The 16,736-nt window shown below is 47.3% G+C and overlaps 1 protein-coding gene across 1 annotated transcript; it reads right to left on the bottom strand.

The window, feature by feature from the left end:
• Nucleotides 1-5,479: 5,479 nt before the first annotated feature.
• Nucleotides 5,480-15,557, bottom strand: LOC141734859 (microtubule-actin cross-linking factor 1, isoforms 6/7-like). The gene is made up of 7 exons (XM_074567079.1): nt 15,337-15,557; nt 14,511-14,633; nt 13,659-13,760; nt 11,499-11,600; nt 10,153-10,326; nt 7,584-7,739; nt 5,480-5,723 (listed from the first exon to the last, which is right to left on the bottom strand). Exons 1-7 carry the CDS (start codon nt 15,538-15,540, stop codon nt 5,640-5,642), a joined length of 945 nt encoding a protein of 314 aa, XP_074423180.1. The 5' UTR covers nt 15,541-15,557; the 3' UTR covers nt 5,480-5,639.
• Nucleotides 15,558-16,736: the final 1,179 nt, after the last annotated feature.

Raw genomic sequence — 16,736 nt, 5'->3', positions numbered from 1 at the left:
GGCGGGCGGTGGGCAAGGTGCCGAGGCAGCTGCCGAGGCAGAGCCAGGTAGGGAGATGGCGGCATGGGGGGCTTGGGAGGGGGCTGCCGGGAATCCCCTGGCTGGTCATGCTTTGCTGTAACATGGGGGAGCCCCTCGCTGCTCCCCACATTGCCTTGTACAAGTCAGCAGCACAGAAGGAAATGAAAGCCTTGGTGCAAATGTCCTGCTGGCACCGAGAGCCTTTGGCCACCGGCCAAGTAACCTGGCTCTGTCGCCACGGGGCAGCCAGTCCCCCCTTGCACAGCACCGCCCTGTCATCTTCCTCCCTGCAGCAGGATGAGGAGGTGCTGAAGCGCGTCCAGGCCACCCTTGTGCAGGTGCAAGGCAGCTACGAAAAGCTCAGCCCCGTCGTGGGGAACCTCCTGCGTGACAGTCAGCGGCAGCAGCAAGATACCAAGGTGGGTGGCTGAAAGCCCCACGGGGTCAGAGCATCCTCCAGGCAGAGCCTGGGCACCACAAGGGATTTGTCCCTTTCCCGCAGGTTTTTAAGGGGGGTGGGAGGTGGATGGGGGGTGCTGAGCTGGCCGGGAGGCAGCTCCGACGGTGCCGTGGCATCATGGGGTGCTTTCTGTGTTGGCAGGCTCTGTTCCAGTCCCTGGAGAAGCTGGTGAAGGGCAAAGCGGACAAGAATGACCTGATGCTGGGACTCGATGTGGTATGGCCTCGAGGGTCCCCAGCACCAGCCAAGGGGGTCCCAGGCAGAGTGACAATCACCCCTTGTCCCTTGGGTGCTTGGTGGCAGAACCTGCTGGGGGGAGGGAAGATTTCCAGACTGGCTGCGCGTCCCTCGCCAGGTCCCTCTGTCTCCCCATGGGTCCCTTTGGCGGCTGGCACCAACCCCATGGGGGTGATGGGGCAAGCAGGGCCACGTAGCCACTTCTCCCTCTCCTCCCAACACGAGCAGGCCCTGCCTAGGCTACCTTCGTCCTTTCCCCACTTTTCCCCACTTCGTCCTTCTCCTGCCTTTCCCTCTTGCTAGAAAGCAGACAAAACCAGCCCGGCTGGCAAAGTCAACCGCAGCGAGTTCGACACAAGGATGGAGCGGCTGACTGAGATGCTCGAGGAGGTGCTGAGCCGGCAGACGGGCCAGGAGAAGGTCCAGCAAGAGCTTAGTGAAGAGGTGGCCTCCAAGGTGAGGGGTGTCTCGTCTCTGCCACGCAAAACCTGCTCCTTCAGGGCTTGGCATCCCTCCGAGGATCCCTCTGCCAGCTGTCCCAGCCGGGGACCACCATGTCCCATCCCGGGGCAGCTGGCTGAGGGTGGGCACCTGTCCACAGCTGGGCCGCCAGGAGCTGGGGGCTCTGCAGAAGCAGCTGGAGGGGCACTGGGAGAGCAACCTCAAGCAGCTCCAGAAGGGCTCACAGGCAGGGGCTGATGATGCAGCTGGGATTAAGAAGTGAGTGCACTGGGGACGGCGGCGGCTTCAGGGACACCTCGCTGCTGCCTGCGAGCTGCCTGCCTGTGTCCCCCCCAGGAGCTCACCCAGCCCTGTTCTCCCCACTCCAGCCCGCTGCTGACCCATTTCCACTGCCTGTCCTGCGACCGACCCCTCGACATGTCGGTGCCTGGCCCGTGAGTAGCACCTGGCGCTGTGGGCGGGACGGGGGGGCGATGGGTGCTGGCAGTGCCCCGCTGTGCCAGGCACAGGGGTTCGGGGCTCTGCTTGGGGGGTCTGACCCTGCCCAGATCCCTCGCTGCCCTGCCTGGCAGCACGGGGACACAGAGCCCTCCCCGGGGAGCAGGGGGTGCCGTGGGCTACAAGCCCATGGGCTTCAGGGCACTGCCGCGTCACCCATCTACGGCTCCTGCCCTCCCCAGGCATATCGTGACCATTCCATCCCTGCCGCCGCTGTCCCCCCGCCTCGCCGAGCACCCCCGTACCATTCTCAAGCTAGAGCAGGAACAGCAGCACGAGCACAGGTAGGGGACACGGGGACCCATCCCTGTCCCACTGGGGTGCAGGGTGGCCTGGCCCCAGCGAGGGAGAGCTCTTCCCCAGGTGGGGGCGCAGGGGTCCGGGCGGACCTGGGCAGGGCAGGGGAGCAGAGCTGTGCTGCAGAGGGTCAGCTGTGCTTACCCCGCCTCTGTGGGGTTTTACAGCTCCCCCTCACTGCCCGTCTGGCCCAAGTCTCTGTCTCAAGGGCGCTGAAGCCATGTGCGATGAGTTGTGTCTGGTCTCAGCCTGACCTCGGGCTTAGGGAGGTCAGGTTCCTTCTCCCAAACAAGTTGCTGAAATCAAGCGCTGCAGCCGGGACAGCCCAGCTCCTGCCTCCTGCTGTCCTTGGCGTGGGGTGCAGGGACCTGCCACTGCCACGGCCAGCTCCCGGGGGCTGTGGGGAAAGAGCAGATCCAGCAGGACGGCCGGGGGCTCTCCTGCAGCAGGCAGAGGGGAGCCGGGAGGGACAGACCGCACCGGGGAGCAGCCCCTGGCCCCCTTCCTGCCGTAGCAGGCTGAAGCACGGGCTGCCACGGTGCCAGGCACTGAGCATCCGCGTACCCCGTCCCACAGGCAGCCGCCAGCCGAGGTCAAGTACCCCACCGTGCCGCGGAGCTGCGGGGGTCGCCACACTGTCACCACCCCACTGCAGCGCCGCCAGGGCCTCCAGCTGCCCCGGCGCCTCCAGCCGCTCCTGCTCCCCAACAAGGTAGGGATGACAAAGGTAGGGATACGGCGGGGGCCACTGAGGCTGTGCCTCAGTTTCCCCAGGGAGAGCTGGCTGTGGGAGGGTTGCCAAGGGATGCCGAGTTCGGCCCCGTGGCTCGGCCAGCCCGCTCTCTCATTCCCAGTGCAACGTCGTGGACCTGTTGGCAAAGGACGGCTGCATGTCCAGGGAGCAGCTGGACAGTCCCGTGCTCACAGACAAAGAGGGTACGGCCGGGGCTGGCTTGGGGAGAGGATCCCATGGGTGTGAAGGGGCAGCGGGGAGGGCAGGGCACCCACGAGGTGCTGGGTTTTCCCCACTCGTGTCCCCCCCACTGCCCCCACCCCAGCTCACTCTGCTCTCTCCTGCCACCCCTGCTGCCTGACAGGGCCAGCACAGCACCAGCCCGGGCTGCACAAGGCAGCGGAGAGCAAGAGCGACTCGTCCGACTGCCACCTCCCTCACACACCAAGGCCCCCGCGGGACAGACCCAGGAGCCGGGCAGCTGGGCAGGGACAGCTGCTCTCCAGAAAGTGATTTCTTATTTGACTAATAAAAAGCCCTTTACCTTATTTTTTGTTGGATTTTTTTCCCCTTTGTTTTGGGCCATGAACAGCGGTCACAGGGACAGAGGGGGCATCCCCTTGACAAATCACAGCCCCCAGTTCCGCTCTCCCCCCTCAGAGCCCAGTGGGAAATACAGCAGGCAGTGGGCTTGTGGGCTCCTGTCGCCTCTGCGCGGGAGTTCTGCTCTGGGCTTCCCTGGGATGGTGATGCAGCTTTCTGCCATTGGGAGCCACGATGCAGATTTCAAGCGCTGTCATGGAACGGCGCTGGCTGCAGTGCTGCGCCTGCCAAGTGAGCGCCTCCGACGCACAGGAACACCAGGAGCGACACAACACACTCCCTTTTACATGGCACGGTCATTTATGATCAAAGCGCAACAAATTGCTGCTCCTGAGCACTGCAGCACAGTTTGTACGTGCAAACCTAGAGGTGCCCCGGCAGTTCATCGTGCTGGCCCTGTTCTTGCTCCAGATGCACCAGGAAGGGACACCTCAGCCCTAACAAGAGGCAGCAGCCACCAGCTGTGCATTCACTGTTGGCAACGTTGAGAGAGCCACCCCCACTCTTGTAGAAGCTGACACACGCACCGCTGGCATCTTACAGACGCGCAGTTAGTCCAGAGTGCTTCCAGGGTGTTCGGGGACAGCAGTTCAGTGTTCAGCTACAGCAGAGCAGAGCGGGAAGAAAAGCAGAGCCAAGTATCAGCTGCTGATTCCCAGGAAGGCCTGGGTTGCTACACACTCCTGGGTAAATTCCTGTGCGAGACACTGAACCTCGTACAGAAGCTCTGCAGTCACAGCCAAAATTGTCACTTTACTGACTTAGACTGAAAGATACATTTCTTTCTAGATGATATAGCCAGAAAGCAGGGTAAAGAGGAGGTGAGGTATTGATTCCGAAGGTGTGCAAAAGCACTTCTTTGTCAGCGATGGAATAAAAGGACACGGTCTTCTTTTGTAGCTCCAGCAAAACTCCAGCCTTCAACGGTTTATCCTTGCAGAATAACGTTTCTTGATCTCTGTGCCACGCTGACAGCTGCTGTTTGGGACCTAGCCATTCTACACACCAGGAATGCTCTGCTCCTCCTAATTTGTCCCTTTTTCCAAAAAGTTCATCAGCAACTCCAACAGCCCACCCATCGCTGGCCTGGGGAATTACTTCCCAGTAGTGGCACCCCGCAGAGAAGCTCTGGGAACACGTCACTTGGCTGATGCAGAATCTCTTGGGCGATGGCTTTAATAACAGCGCATGTGCATCCCTACTCAAAACAGAAGGAAAACCAACAGCCACACGATAAACTTTCACCAAAGTTCAATCCTGCAAATCAGCAGAAATCCTCAACCAAGCACCAATGACTGCATCCTGAGCACACGGAAACACTTAACAGGCACAGCTGAGGAAACAGCCACGACAGACTCACGCACTCCAGCGTGAAGGGGAAGGTACTTGCTACCTTACAGGACGGATCTTATTCCTAACCACAGTCTTACTAAAAAATGTGCCGATAATAAATGGGACGCTTCCCTCAATAGAACTGACATAGTCACCCGTTCACTGGGACGTGTTCTTGCACATTTGATCAGCAAAAACACTTGGTTTATGTTTTCAGCTACCGCTGTAGTACTCTGTGTTGACTGTAAAAATAGTTCTGTAAAAATGTGCCGTGGTTTTGGCCAGATTGGCCGATCAGAACGACAGATGGCCCTCCCCCAACTCTCTCCTCAGAGAGGAGAGGAAGAGATAAGGAGATTTACGAGTTTAGAAAAAGAACTAAACTACTTTAATGAAAATAATAATAAATAAGAAAATAGTAAATAGTAATAGAATAATAAAAATTAAAGAAAAAAAGTGTACAATATATACAAAACCGTATCCAGCTCCCAGGATGACGATGGCGTCAGCAGCAGACACAGGGAAAGTTCCAGACTGGACTCAGCGATGGACAGGAGCTGAATTCCGGAACTAGAGTCCGGAGTGCTCGGATTGGGATCAAAGGCAGACGAACAGACAGGGTCCCCCTCAGACATCGGCCATTGAAGAAAAAACAAGCCAGAGCCCCCTTTGCCCCTTTCATCCCTCAGCTTTTATACTGAGCGTGATGCAGATGGGATGGAATACCCTGTTGGTCAGTTTGGGGTCACCTGTCCCCTCTGCTCCTCCCTGCGGGTGGGACCCTGTGTATCGCAATGTTTTCAGTTAGCTGCATCATACAATAGAATGCAACAAATGTGGAAGTCGTTGACAGTATTTACCATTTAACCCAGGGTAAACAAAATTATGCATAAAGTAAATATATTCCTTTTCTGACCTCTTCAAGTCTGTCCAAAGCATCCTTCAGTTTTCTTCTTCTTTCCAAGGCCAGAAGCCAGACTTGCTGCCATTTGCTGACTAGAAGGTTTGCCCGTGGATTCTGGGTTTCCATTTGCGCCTGGGCTGCTGACAGATACGTGCCTGGTGCTGGGGAACGCTTTCCTGTTAAAACATGACAAAATGGGTTAAGTCTCACTCAGTTCAAACAAAACAAACATTCACACGAAGGGTACTTGACCTTCCTCAAACTACTCCTTCCTGTCCCAGATAACGAGCCCATACCCTGATCGGATTGCATCTGGTGGGATTTTTTGTTTGTATTCTTTTACCATCGCTGGGGAAGGACCACGTGGTGCTTGAAGTATTTTTTGTGTAGTGGCTGCACTAGTGAAGCCACACAGGTTAAATCGAATCTTTGCAGACCTCCCAGAGAGCTGAAAGGTACACAACCTGATTTTGGAAGCAGGTTCCACGGACGGGTAAGTATAAAGTACAACGGGTAAGCATATCTAAAAACGCAAAAAGCAATTTCCTCACTTGATGATTCACTTTCCATTCGACTTCACTGAACACACTTCCTAATTGGATCCACATAAATGGATAAATGCGCGTCTCATTTGATTTAGTTCTTCTAAGCTAAGCACTGGAAGGTATTCGTTATTTTATTTTCCTAACAGGGCGAAAAAGAGGGATATTCACAGAAGCAGATGCATCTTTTCCCGTCCTTCCTGATGAGGCTCACTAGGAACAAGGTCTATTCTTGCCAAAGTTATTCCAGAGATGGATGTTTTTCCAGGCTACCACAGGATGCACTACTGTGTGAACTTCCTAACCCATAAACTCCGTTTTACAAAAAGGAGGCAGATTCATTCATGTGTTTGCTGAACTCCTTCAGCACTGAAGGCAGATGAAGCCACAAACGACGTCTGGACGCTTCTTCAGAGTAAACCACTTCCGTTAGATAAGAATATAAAAGGTTTGTGGAGCGGACGCTGGATTTGTGATTTTATTTTTTTTTGAGGGCCTGTTTCTAACAGTAGTTGCACAGGGCACGTAGGTATTTTCTCTGCTCAAGTTCCAACCGACCACACAAAAGGCTTCAGCAGCTGCAGAGCTGCATTACCACAAACAAGGAAAATGCCTTAATTATCCGTGTCCTGTCAACTTCTATCAATTCTCTCTACATCCAAAAGGGACTCTGAATACTTCTCACATCATCTGCAGGCCAAAAATTAAATGGCAGATTGAAAATAAAGGAGAGGATTTAGGAGGTTAGTTTGAAATCTTCAGGCCTAGGAACAACACATCATCATGGACAGCACACCAAGTCACACAAGGAGGCAGAGAAGATCTCTTGCTCCTGGGAGGCACTCTTCAAAATAAAAGGCACAACAGAAGCATTCTTCCGTGGGCTCCACAGGCACAATAATCAGTAAAAATACTAAAAAACATATTTAAAAAAAACCCTAAATTGTATGTAACAAGAGAAGAAGATGGGGGCATGGACACCTTCCTAAAGATGGCTGAGATTTTCAGAGAAGCTTTCCATTCTTCTTGTTAGTTGGATCCAATTGGGATAAAATTCTGCAGAATTCAAACCAGCAAATGGCTATTTTCTGAGAAGGAAGAAACAAGAACGAAAGATGCGTAATGGCCGCATACATTTTGTGAGACCTGGCTTAAACAGAACTAATCAAGGAGGTTACTGCTTCAGGGACAGCAGCAGGTTCAATAACTTTTAAGTTCCCTGGGTCAAATTAAGGTGAATAAAAGTGGAGACTAGGGTGAGTTGCTCTGTTTAGCTAAAACCTATGTCACTTGCATGGCACACGCAAAGGAAGGAAAGAATATGGAGGAGTAAGAGGAAAAATATTAGTTATTCCAAGTCTGCGTTTCAGCTATACTCTGCATCTTGAAAATCTCCAGAGAATTATTTACGGAGTGCTAAGTTTTACTACAAGACTCATCACTCAGATAAACATCAAAGGAACATTTCAGTTAATGCTCATCATAATTACATACATGATGTTTGGCAAGTTCAATTTCAATAGCCCTGGGGTCTCCACCCAGAGGTTTCTGTTCATTCAGCAAGTCTTCTGTATGCGTCAGCCACATCAGCAACTCATCCAGGGCGCGCTGGAACTGCCCCAAGGCGAACAAGGCACCTTCCAGCTTGCGCTAGAGTAAAAATAAAATTAACAAGGAAATGGTTTCACAATGCTATTGAATTGGCTTATGTTAGCATTTAGTCACCACAATCCAGAGCAGCGTCCGTGCATCTGATATCATAAACCCAGGGAGAAACAGTCATCCAAGACAAGCAACAGCTTCATACTCAGAGCCGAGGTTGCCATTCCCCTGTAAAGCCTCACACGCCAGGCTTAAATCCCTAACCTTCCGAGACCCCATGTAGCCAGAGCAGAGTTAAGCTGGAAGGTTCTCTCGTCGGAGATACAACAGTAGTTTTTTATCACTTACAACAGAATTTCAATAGAAATGCAATTTGCTGCATGATCTTTAAAACCTTTTCTTTGTTGTGAAATGATTCCATTTAGGAAAAAAAATACACTTCAAAGCACTGCATCTTTAAATCTCTCACTTTGATAACTTAAGGAAAGAGCACTGAAACAGTTAAGGATTAAGTTGTGTCTTTTTTTTTTTTTTTAAACTGCTCAGTTCAGCAGCTAATATTACTTTTGCACATATAAACATGTTTTCAACCGCTACTTAAGATATCATCAACTAATCAAAATGAAATAATAATGATTCAAGATGGCACTGCTGACAGAGGAAGTGACAAAAAATACTGCTTACGGTTTAAAAACCACAAAAGCAACTCAATAAATTGTAAAATTCAAATTATATTATATATAGAATCATAGAATCATAGAATCGCTGAGGTTGGAAGGGACCTTCAAGATCATCAAGTCCAACCATTAACGTACCCTGACAAAAACCACTTCTAAACCATGTCCCTAAGCACCACATCTACCCTTTTTTTAAACACCTCCAGGGATGGTGAATCCACCACCTCCCTGGGCAGCCTGTTCCAATGTTTAACAACCCTTTCAGTGAAAAAATGTTTCCTAATATCCAATCTAAACCTCCCCTGACATAACTTAACCCGTTTTCTCTCGTCCTATCACTTGTCACCAGGGAGAAGAGGTCAGCCCCCATCTCTCTACAACCTCCTTTCAGGGAGTTGTAGAGGGTGATAAGGTCTCCCCTCAGCCTCCTCTTCTCCAGGCTAAACAACCCCAGCTCCCTCAGTCGTTCCTCATAAGGTTTGTCCTCCAGACCCCTCACCAGCTTTGTAGCCCTTCTCTGGACACGCTCCAACACCTCAATGTCCCTCTTGTAGCGAGGGGCCCAAAACTGAACGCAGTACTCGAGGTGGGGCCTCACCAGTGCCGAGTACAGGGGGATGATCACTTCCCTAGTCCAGCTCACCACACTATTCCTGATACAAGCCAGAATGCTGTTGGCCTTCTTGGCCACCTGGGCACACTGCTGGCTCATATTCAGCCGGCTGTCCACCAACACCCCCAGGTCCTTTTCTGCCGGGCAACTTTCGAGCCACTCTGCCCCAATCCTGTAGCGCTGCATGGGGTTGTTGTGTCCCAAGTGCAGGACCCGACACTTGGCCTTGTTGAACCTCATACCATTGGTCTCAGCCCATCGGTCCAGCCTGTCCAGATCTCTCTGCAGAGCCAACCTACCCTCAAGCAGATCAACACGCCCGCCCAGCTTAGTGTCATCTGCAAACTTACTGAGGGTGCATTCGATCCCTTCATCCAGATCATTGATAAAGATATTAAAGAGAACCGGCCCCAGCACCGAGCCCTGGGGGACACCACTTGTGACTGGACACCAACTGGATTTAACTCCATTTACCACCACTCTCTGGGCATGGCCGTCCAGCCAGTTTTTTACCCAGTGAAGAGTACACCTGTCCAGGCCATGAGCAGCCAGTTTCTCCAGGAGGATGCTGTGGGAAACAGTGTCAAAAGCTTTGCAAAAATCCAGGTAGACAACATCCACAGCTTTTCCCTCATCCACTAAGTGGGTCACCTTATCATAGAAGGAGATCAGGTTCAACAGGCATGACCTGCCTTTCACAAACCCATGCTGACTGGGCCTGATCACCCTGTTCTCCTGCGTGTGCCGTGCAATGGCACCAAGGATGATCTGTTCCATGACCTTCCCAGGCACCACGGTCAGGCTGACTGGCCTGTAGTTCCCCGGATCCTCCTTCCGGCCCTTCTTGTGGATGGGTGTCACATTTGCCAACCTCCAGTCAGCTGGGACCTCCCCCGGTTATGCAGGACTGCTCATAAATGATGCAAAGTGGCCTGGCGAGCACTTCCGACGGCTCCTTCAGTACCCTTGGGTGGATCCCATCTGGCCCCATAGATTTGTGCACCTCCAGGTGCTGAAGCAGGTCCCTCAAAGTTTCCCTTTGGATTATAGCTCTGTAATTTCCAAACCAAAAGGAATAAATGTGTAAATTGATGCAAACATGATACACACTAAGAAGCTTTTCTCAAAAACCTAAGTCATGAAGAAAGCCCCCACCTTCAAGTTTATTTACCTGTCTATTGATGACTTTTTCTTCTAGGCTCTCCCACATTAGTTTGAGCTCTGAGACAAGGTCTTGAGCTGCGTGCTTGTCACTCTCCTCTGTTACCTTCTGGAGCAACAGCTCTGCCTGATGCCTCAGTCCTTCCATTTCTATCTGCTGCTGATAAGCTTCTGTCTTAAATTGCTACGGTAAATAGAAAAAGAATACACATAAACTTATCACAAGCAATGACCTTCTGGAATACAGCACAGTACAGCAGTATTTGCAATACCAATGCATCCCTCTCAGCTTTCGTACGTTTGGGGGATTGTCATCCAGTGTAAAAATGCTTGTAAGACACCGATCACCCCGACGGTCGCAGCAAACTGAGAATCTGCAGCAGTGTCTTAATGTTCTAGCAGGTATTGCTAACTGTGACCACAGAATGGCAAAGATGGCCAATAGGAAAGTATTCTCCAACAATCTCTCTGGTCTGTACAAAAGGCAGAACGCATCTGGGGTCACTTCTAGCTCTGGGGGTTGTGATAATACCATCCGTGAAACTTCAGATAGAATTGTTTTTCAGAAGACCTGAAAGCAAATTTTCTTCAGTAGAACACCCTCTCTGGTACATGCAACTGGGACAGCACTCTGAACAACTCGCCTAGGTGTGTTCTTCTGAAGTACGTAAGATTATGGGTCATTTGAAGTTACATCATAAAATAGATAGACTAAACAACCTGCCCACAGCCAAAAAAAGTACAAGCGAGCCATGAAACCAAGGACATTACCTGATCGTTACACATCCCTGGTTTTTATATATCGCATAACAGCCTACCGACGTCAGGAGCATACTCAAGTCACAGATCCACAAAGACAGGCTTCTGAAGGTCTAAGTTAGCCTGAAATTTTGATTTTCAGCTTACTAATGTACTGGGAATGTTGTGATCTGTGTGAGCATTTAGGTAAAGCCTGTAATTGCAGAAGTGAAGCTGTGGAGGCATTCTTTCAGAGCCTCAAGGAAGCTGTTCACGGTAGAAACCAGAACATGTAAAAGTCACAGCAAAAGAACCGGGCACATAATAACCTTACAGCCTGTGAAAGACAAGGAATGCCACTACAAGTATTTCTCAGCTGTCGGAACATAGTCACAAAATAAAATGTACTTTCACCAAAACTTGGAATAGATTTTAAAATTAAACATATTTTAAAATGAAAAGTGTGCAATGAAATGTTATCTGAAATTTTCATACAGATTCTTTTCTACTAGAAGTTGAAAATTGCTTTTGACTCTTGAAAAATACAGAAAAATATTAAACACCACAGGAAAATGCAGACTGATGAAAATAGAAATGAAATAAATTGCTCGTTCATACCTTAAGTTCCTCAGTTTGCTGCTTCACTGTCTCCAGACCTGTTCCAACTGGGGACATAGATGCCAACCCGCTGCCAGCAATGTCCACCCAGTCAAACATTGCCTGAAAATCACAGTATGAAATTGAAGCATGAGCAGAGAAATAGTGTCAGATTTCAAAGTTGCATTAAGTAAAATACCACAATTTTTTACTCCAGAGAACAAGATTGCTGTGCGCTTTGAAAACAAAACAAAGCAAACCAAAACCAAACAGCTTTCTTCAGCGGAACCTAGGGGGTTTTGCAATACAAGGGATCCAGTATTAACTAAAGTATTCCACATAATGGTTACGAGAATGTACATGCTGCAAGACTGAACCCCTATCAGCAGCAATATCCTGCCAGTACTATTCATGCAGACTAGTACTCTACTTCTGGAGTAAAATCAGCAATTTTTATGAATACCCCGAAAGGTTAAATACAAGACAAACTCTGTTCTGCACTCCTTCGGAGCAAAGATGGAAGGTGGCAGCTGAATGATAACACACTTTAAATGATGATGACAAAAGAACTTCTGTTGAAGGATAACGGTATCTGTATCAGGAAGATGGAACACGACCCATTCAGTACAGATTAGACAGTGATGGCCAATACCTGAGCTTGACTGAATCTCCTCAGGATAAGGCAGTTGGAACTTCAAAAACCAAATGAAGTCTCCCCAGTTCTGAGGCTTTGTGGGTACTTCCCTTACTCCTGATATAATGCAGAACAACCTCAAGAACACTCCAGTTAAAGATTAAGAACACCTATAGCACTCTGGGCAATTAATTACATAGAGGAAAAAATACCTCTGCCAGGCCCTTTTTCCTCCTGCCTGTTATCTGTGATTCATTACAGAGAAGGGCTTAGGACGGCTTCTCAGAGCTGCCCACTGCTACACAACTCCTTGGGAAAAGGAGAACTAAGCCCCCCAACACGCTCAACAGGGTGAGGCAGCTGTAGCTAACAATCTGCCCACAACACTTTTAATATTGTCTATTGAAATGAGCGTAAGGTGGCAGTTAAATACAGTTCTTGTACAAAGTACCAAGCTTGTAGGATGTACAATGTGCAGCCCCAGGAAATACAAAGCTCTTAAAGCAACGGCAATGTTCCTAATGTAACCCTACAAGTCAACCTCTGTGCAATACGAAAATAAGAGACCTTGGAGAAAAAAACATGGAAAACAAGATGTTGCATTGTTATTAAGATGTGTTCTGCTGCTTGGTCTGCACCGAACACACAAGCAACTGCCCTCAGTGTCATGTGAAACTCTGTTTTTAAAGATCTAATGAACCAAGAAAGACAGTAATTCCACTGGGCAAAAAGACAGCTTTGCAAAATCTGACCATGAAAACCCTACTACTGTTTCCATCTTCCAGCCATTCACTGACAAAAGACATGAGGCCTGCCACTCAGCCAAAACTTGCAAAGAATAGGCAAAAAAATGAAATAAAATACAGCGCATATAGAGAAAAGATATCTTAAAAAACTGCTGGAAAGTTTACCTACCGATTTTAAAAGTGAATCATCTTCCAAAGTATTATGATTGGATAAATTACGGTAAGAATTAGTATGATGCTCCAGTATGTCTATATTCTTAGTATAATTACACTAAGAATTCATGTAATGGTCCAGTAACATTATGTTACTATTTTGGGCTTAAAATAGTCAAACTGAAATATTTGACTTATAAAAAAGGTGGAATAAAATTGAAGTTCTTTCACTGTCCTCCACTCAAAGAAAACAGCTGCAGGTGAGTATACGGACCTGTATTCTGTTCCTTTTGGATCATGTAAACATGTCACACCTTCAACTCGCCTACTATGTTACGTACTGATTGCCACCAGGAAATGTGAGCAGGATTACTATAAACTTGTGTCTTACCAATAAAGGGCACATCAATTTCGAATCTATACATAGAGGAGTATGTGAACAACTACATGCAGAAAAGAACAGATTTAGTCTTTAATGGAAGAAAAACCTCCAACCCAACCAACCCCGAGAAAAAATATCTGCCTACTGAAGAAAACAGTCGCTATAATCAGTGACACGTCACCTTCCCAATCACGTAACATTTTTTACTACAACCACATTAAGTCCTATTGACTCAAGATTGGGTTAGGTGTATCACACCATCTTACCTGCAGTCCTCCTTGGTATGGAACAGCTGCCTGCAGAGCTTCAACAAGCTTATCTGCCCGTTCTTTCCTTGTTTTGCTTAAGGCATCCCAGGCAGAATTCAGCTGCAAGTAGGTGAAATTTACTCCAATGGAGAAAAGAATGTTACTGCTGCTGTATAATGTGCGTTCACTGATTATTCACTCATCAATAACACCAATAAACTAAGCATGAATAGTTCACATTAATTCCATGTTAAAACTCTTGTTCTCCTTATCACTGCATAGTTACTTTCCTTCAGAATGCACTCGATGTTCTCGATGACAAAAGCTGTAAAATTCAATACTGATACTGAATAGTTTTCTTAACATACGGATTACAGTCAATATGGGAAATAGTATTAAATCATTTGGAACTGCATCCTTATCAAAAAGGTAGCTTTAAAGAAACATACACTGCTGAACACTGGAGAAATTGTCAGTACTCTGTAGCCATCCAAGCAGGATTGTCTCAGTCAAGATGTTGCACTTGGCATAAACCAGATACCTTTCAAATTTATTCCAGCATTCCTATTGCAAAAAGTAGCCATCTATTGCAGTAATCAGTGACTATTTCCACAAAAAACCTTTCTGTCTTTTACAGAACTTTTAACCCATAAATCAATACAATAAAATTGTCTATACATTCTAAACTAATACGAGCCAAGATCCATTTACTTGAAAAGCAACCCTTATGTTATCATAAAAGCTTCAGGGGTATCTTGCATTTGCCGCAAAATGTCTATTTGCAAAATTTGTTGGGGGCAGGGAGGATATACCAATTTCAGCTGAACAAGCACCTGGCGTAGCAGATTCAAGCACCTGCATTTCCCATACCTCATCTATGCTCTTGTGGACAATAGGTTTGTCAGGCTCTCCACAAGCAGCTCCAAGGTCAGAGCCAAGGCTCAGAACTGTTGCTAGTTCCTCTTGTAGTCCATCAATTTCTTCTTTAGCAGCCTACAAAGAGAAAAAAAATCAATGCCGCTCACACTAACTTTAATAATCTATGTACAGCTTGTTTTCAAGATAGGACATGACAGGATTCGGCCTGTGGTTTCTTTAAAGTCCCTTGGACTTACAATCTGACGCTTAAAACACAAGCATCCCTTTGCAGGGTCAGAGTGAAATCAACTGACACCAGTCTAAATTAGAACAATGGCTTATGATGTCACTTTACATGAGATGAAAAAAAATAAACAGGAAGTTTTCAATTAGATTTCTTTAATCAGAGTGTTTTCTTTTTCAGAGGTTGTCAGTCAACCCTCAAGTCTTTAACTATCAGCATGAATAATTACAGGCTTAGAGCATAATACATAGAGCACGATACATGCGTACACCTTTCATTTAGATGTTACCTATTACTCAGGGAATCTCAAGTACGTATCACTTTCAGAAGTCTCAGTGACGTGCTTATTATATACGTGTTTATAAGCAGATATGCAAATATAAGGACAGGCACATGTTGCATGCTCATTGCAATTCAGAACTGGTACATGTTATTTACCACAGACTCTTGAGATATCACTATAGTAAATTCCTACACAATTATCCCTCTTGGTCTCTAAAAAAATAGCCTCCTGTGGTATTTCATAGTAATTCTGTCTTTTCTCCGCATACCGTAAATAAAATACTTTAAGTCAACAAAATACTTTCTACTGACCTCAGCATCTTCTTGCTGTTGCTTGACTACAGATGGGTCAACTCCAGGTCCCTCCAGTTCTCCAATGAGCTCCTGAGTATCTTTAATAGCAGCTGCAAGAGCCACGTGACTACACCACAACTTTGCGGCTAGTTTCATTACATCCAACAATTTGGCCTCCCTCTCCTCAGTCAAGGTCTGGATGTCTTCCCAAATGAGGACCATTTGGTCTAGTTTATCTTGAACAGCTAAACAACAGAGGAACTAGATTACTACCTTGGCAAACGATTCTTGGCCAAAAATCTCTCTACAGTTCTATAGCAGAAACATATGGGTATCTTTTAAAATTTAGACTGTAAAATTGTTTCTTTACAGGACGCTTCATAACCTTAAGTGGAAACAACCACCATAACCTTAAAAAATAAAACAAAGGTCATATCCACAATGAATTATTTTAAACAAATACTTTGCTTTTATACATCTTCTCCAGCTTCTCCAGGAGAACACAATCCCCAGATCAGTGGTCATCAGAAATGAAGATTTTTATATGCTGCAGCTTGCTGCATTTCCACTACGTGAAACTTTCCTCCATCTATTACCTTTAGCAGATATATCCTTATCGGCTCCTTCTGAACGAGCAATCATTTCCTTCCCTCTCTGTTTAAGCGTCTCATACACCGGCTGAAGCTTTTCCAGATCCACTGACACGTTCTTATCTTCACTGATTTGCTCTTTAATCTTCTCAACCTCTGCTGAGATTGAAGGTGGCTGCCTCAGACGTTCAGCTGTGCCTTTCAGACTCTCAAGAGTCAAATCTGTCTTGTCATGAAACTGGTAGGGTGGTAAAGGACAGAAAGAAGTGGCAGAGAAATTAGGACAAAAAAAACAACTGAAAAATGGCATTTGAAATTGTCTTGGAAAAATGTACTTTAAAATTAACATATTTAACATCTCTAGCCAACAGACGTATGTGCCACTTGCAATACTGCCCTTCGTGGTTCTTCCCCTCTCTCAATATCTACATTACAAAAATGACTTTGCAAAATGGTACTTCCTCTCAGATTGAAGAATTTTACTATGAAGTCCGGTTTCAGTCCTGAGACGTTCCATCTGAAGATACTATACATAGAGCAGAATCTACTTGCCTTTAGTCCTGTGTCATTCATACAGTAGGTTGTACCTTATTTTGGAGAGCCATGACTCGTTGGCTCTTTCATGAGCCATTTCATCATTTTAGCAAGCTGTTTACCTGAGTAGTAAATACATACTTTTTCATATCAGGACCAATACACTGGCATATAACCACTGGTTAAGATTCAATATGTATGGTCATTCAAAAAGACGTCTGTTAGTGCCCAGGTGATGCTTGTTACTGCGGTAAAGGAACGTTACTTTCTGCAACTAAAAGCACACAACAGCGT

The sequence above is a fragment of the Larus michahellis genome, chromosome 25 (assembly GCF_964199755.1).
Source record: "Larus michahellis chromosome 25, bLarMic1.1, whole genome shotgun sequence".
NCBI lineage: Eukaryota > Metazoa > Chordata > Aves > Charadriiformes > Laridae > Larus > Larus michahellis.
The sequence above is the reverse complement of the archived record's forward strand: the minus strand, read 5'-3'. Positions and strand labels throughout refer to the sequence as shown.

What these genes read in the sequence shown, in the direction of transcription:
- LOC141734859 (XM_074567079.1), bottom strand. Translation starts at nt 15,540, where the DNA reads ATGGTCCTCATTTGGGAAGACATCCAGACCTTGACTGAGGAGAGGGAG. An exon ending in AAAAAGTCATCAATAGACAG is followed by an intron (nt 7,740 to 10,152) that starts GTAAATAAACTT and finishes TTTTTACTCTAG; the next exon opens with CGCAAGCTGGAAGGTGCCTT. An exon ending in TTGAACTTGCCAAACATCAT is followed by an intron (nt 5,724 to 7,583) that starts GTATGTAATTAT and finishes ATGTTTTAACAG; the next exon opens with GAAAGCGTTCCCCAGCACCA.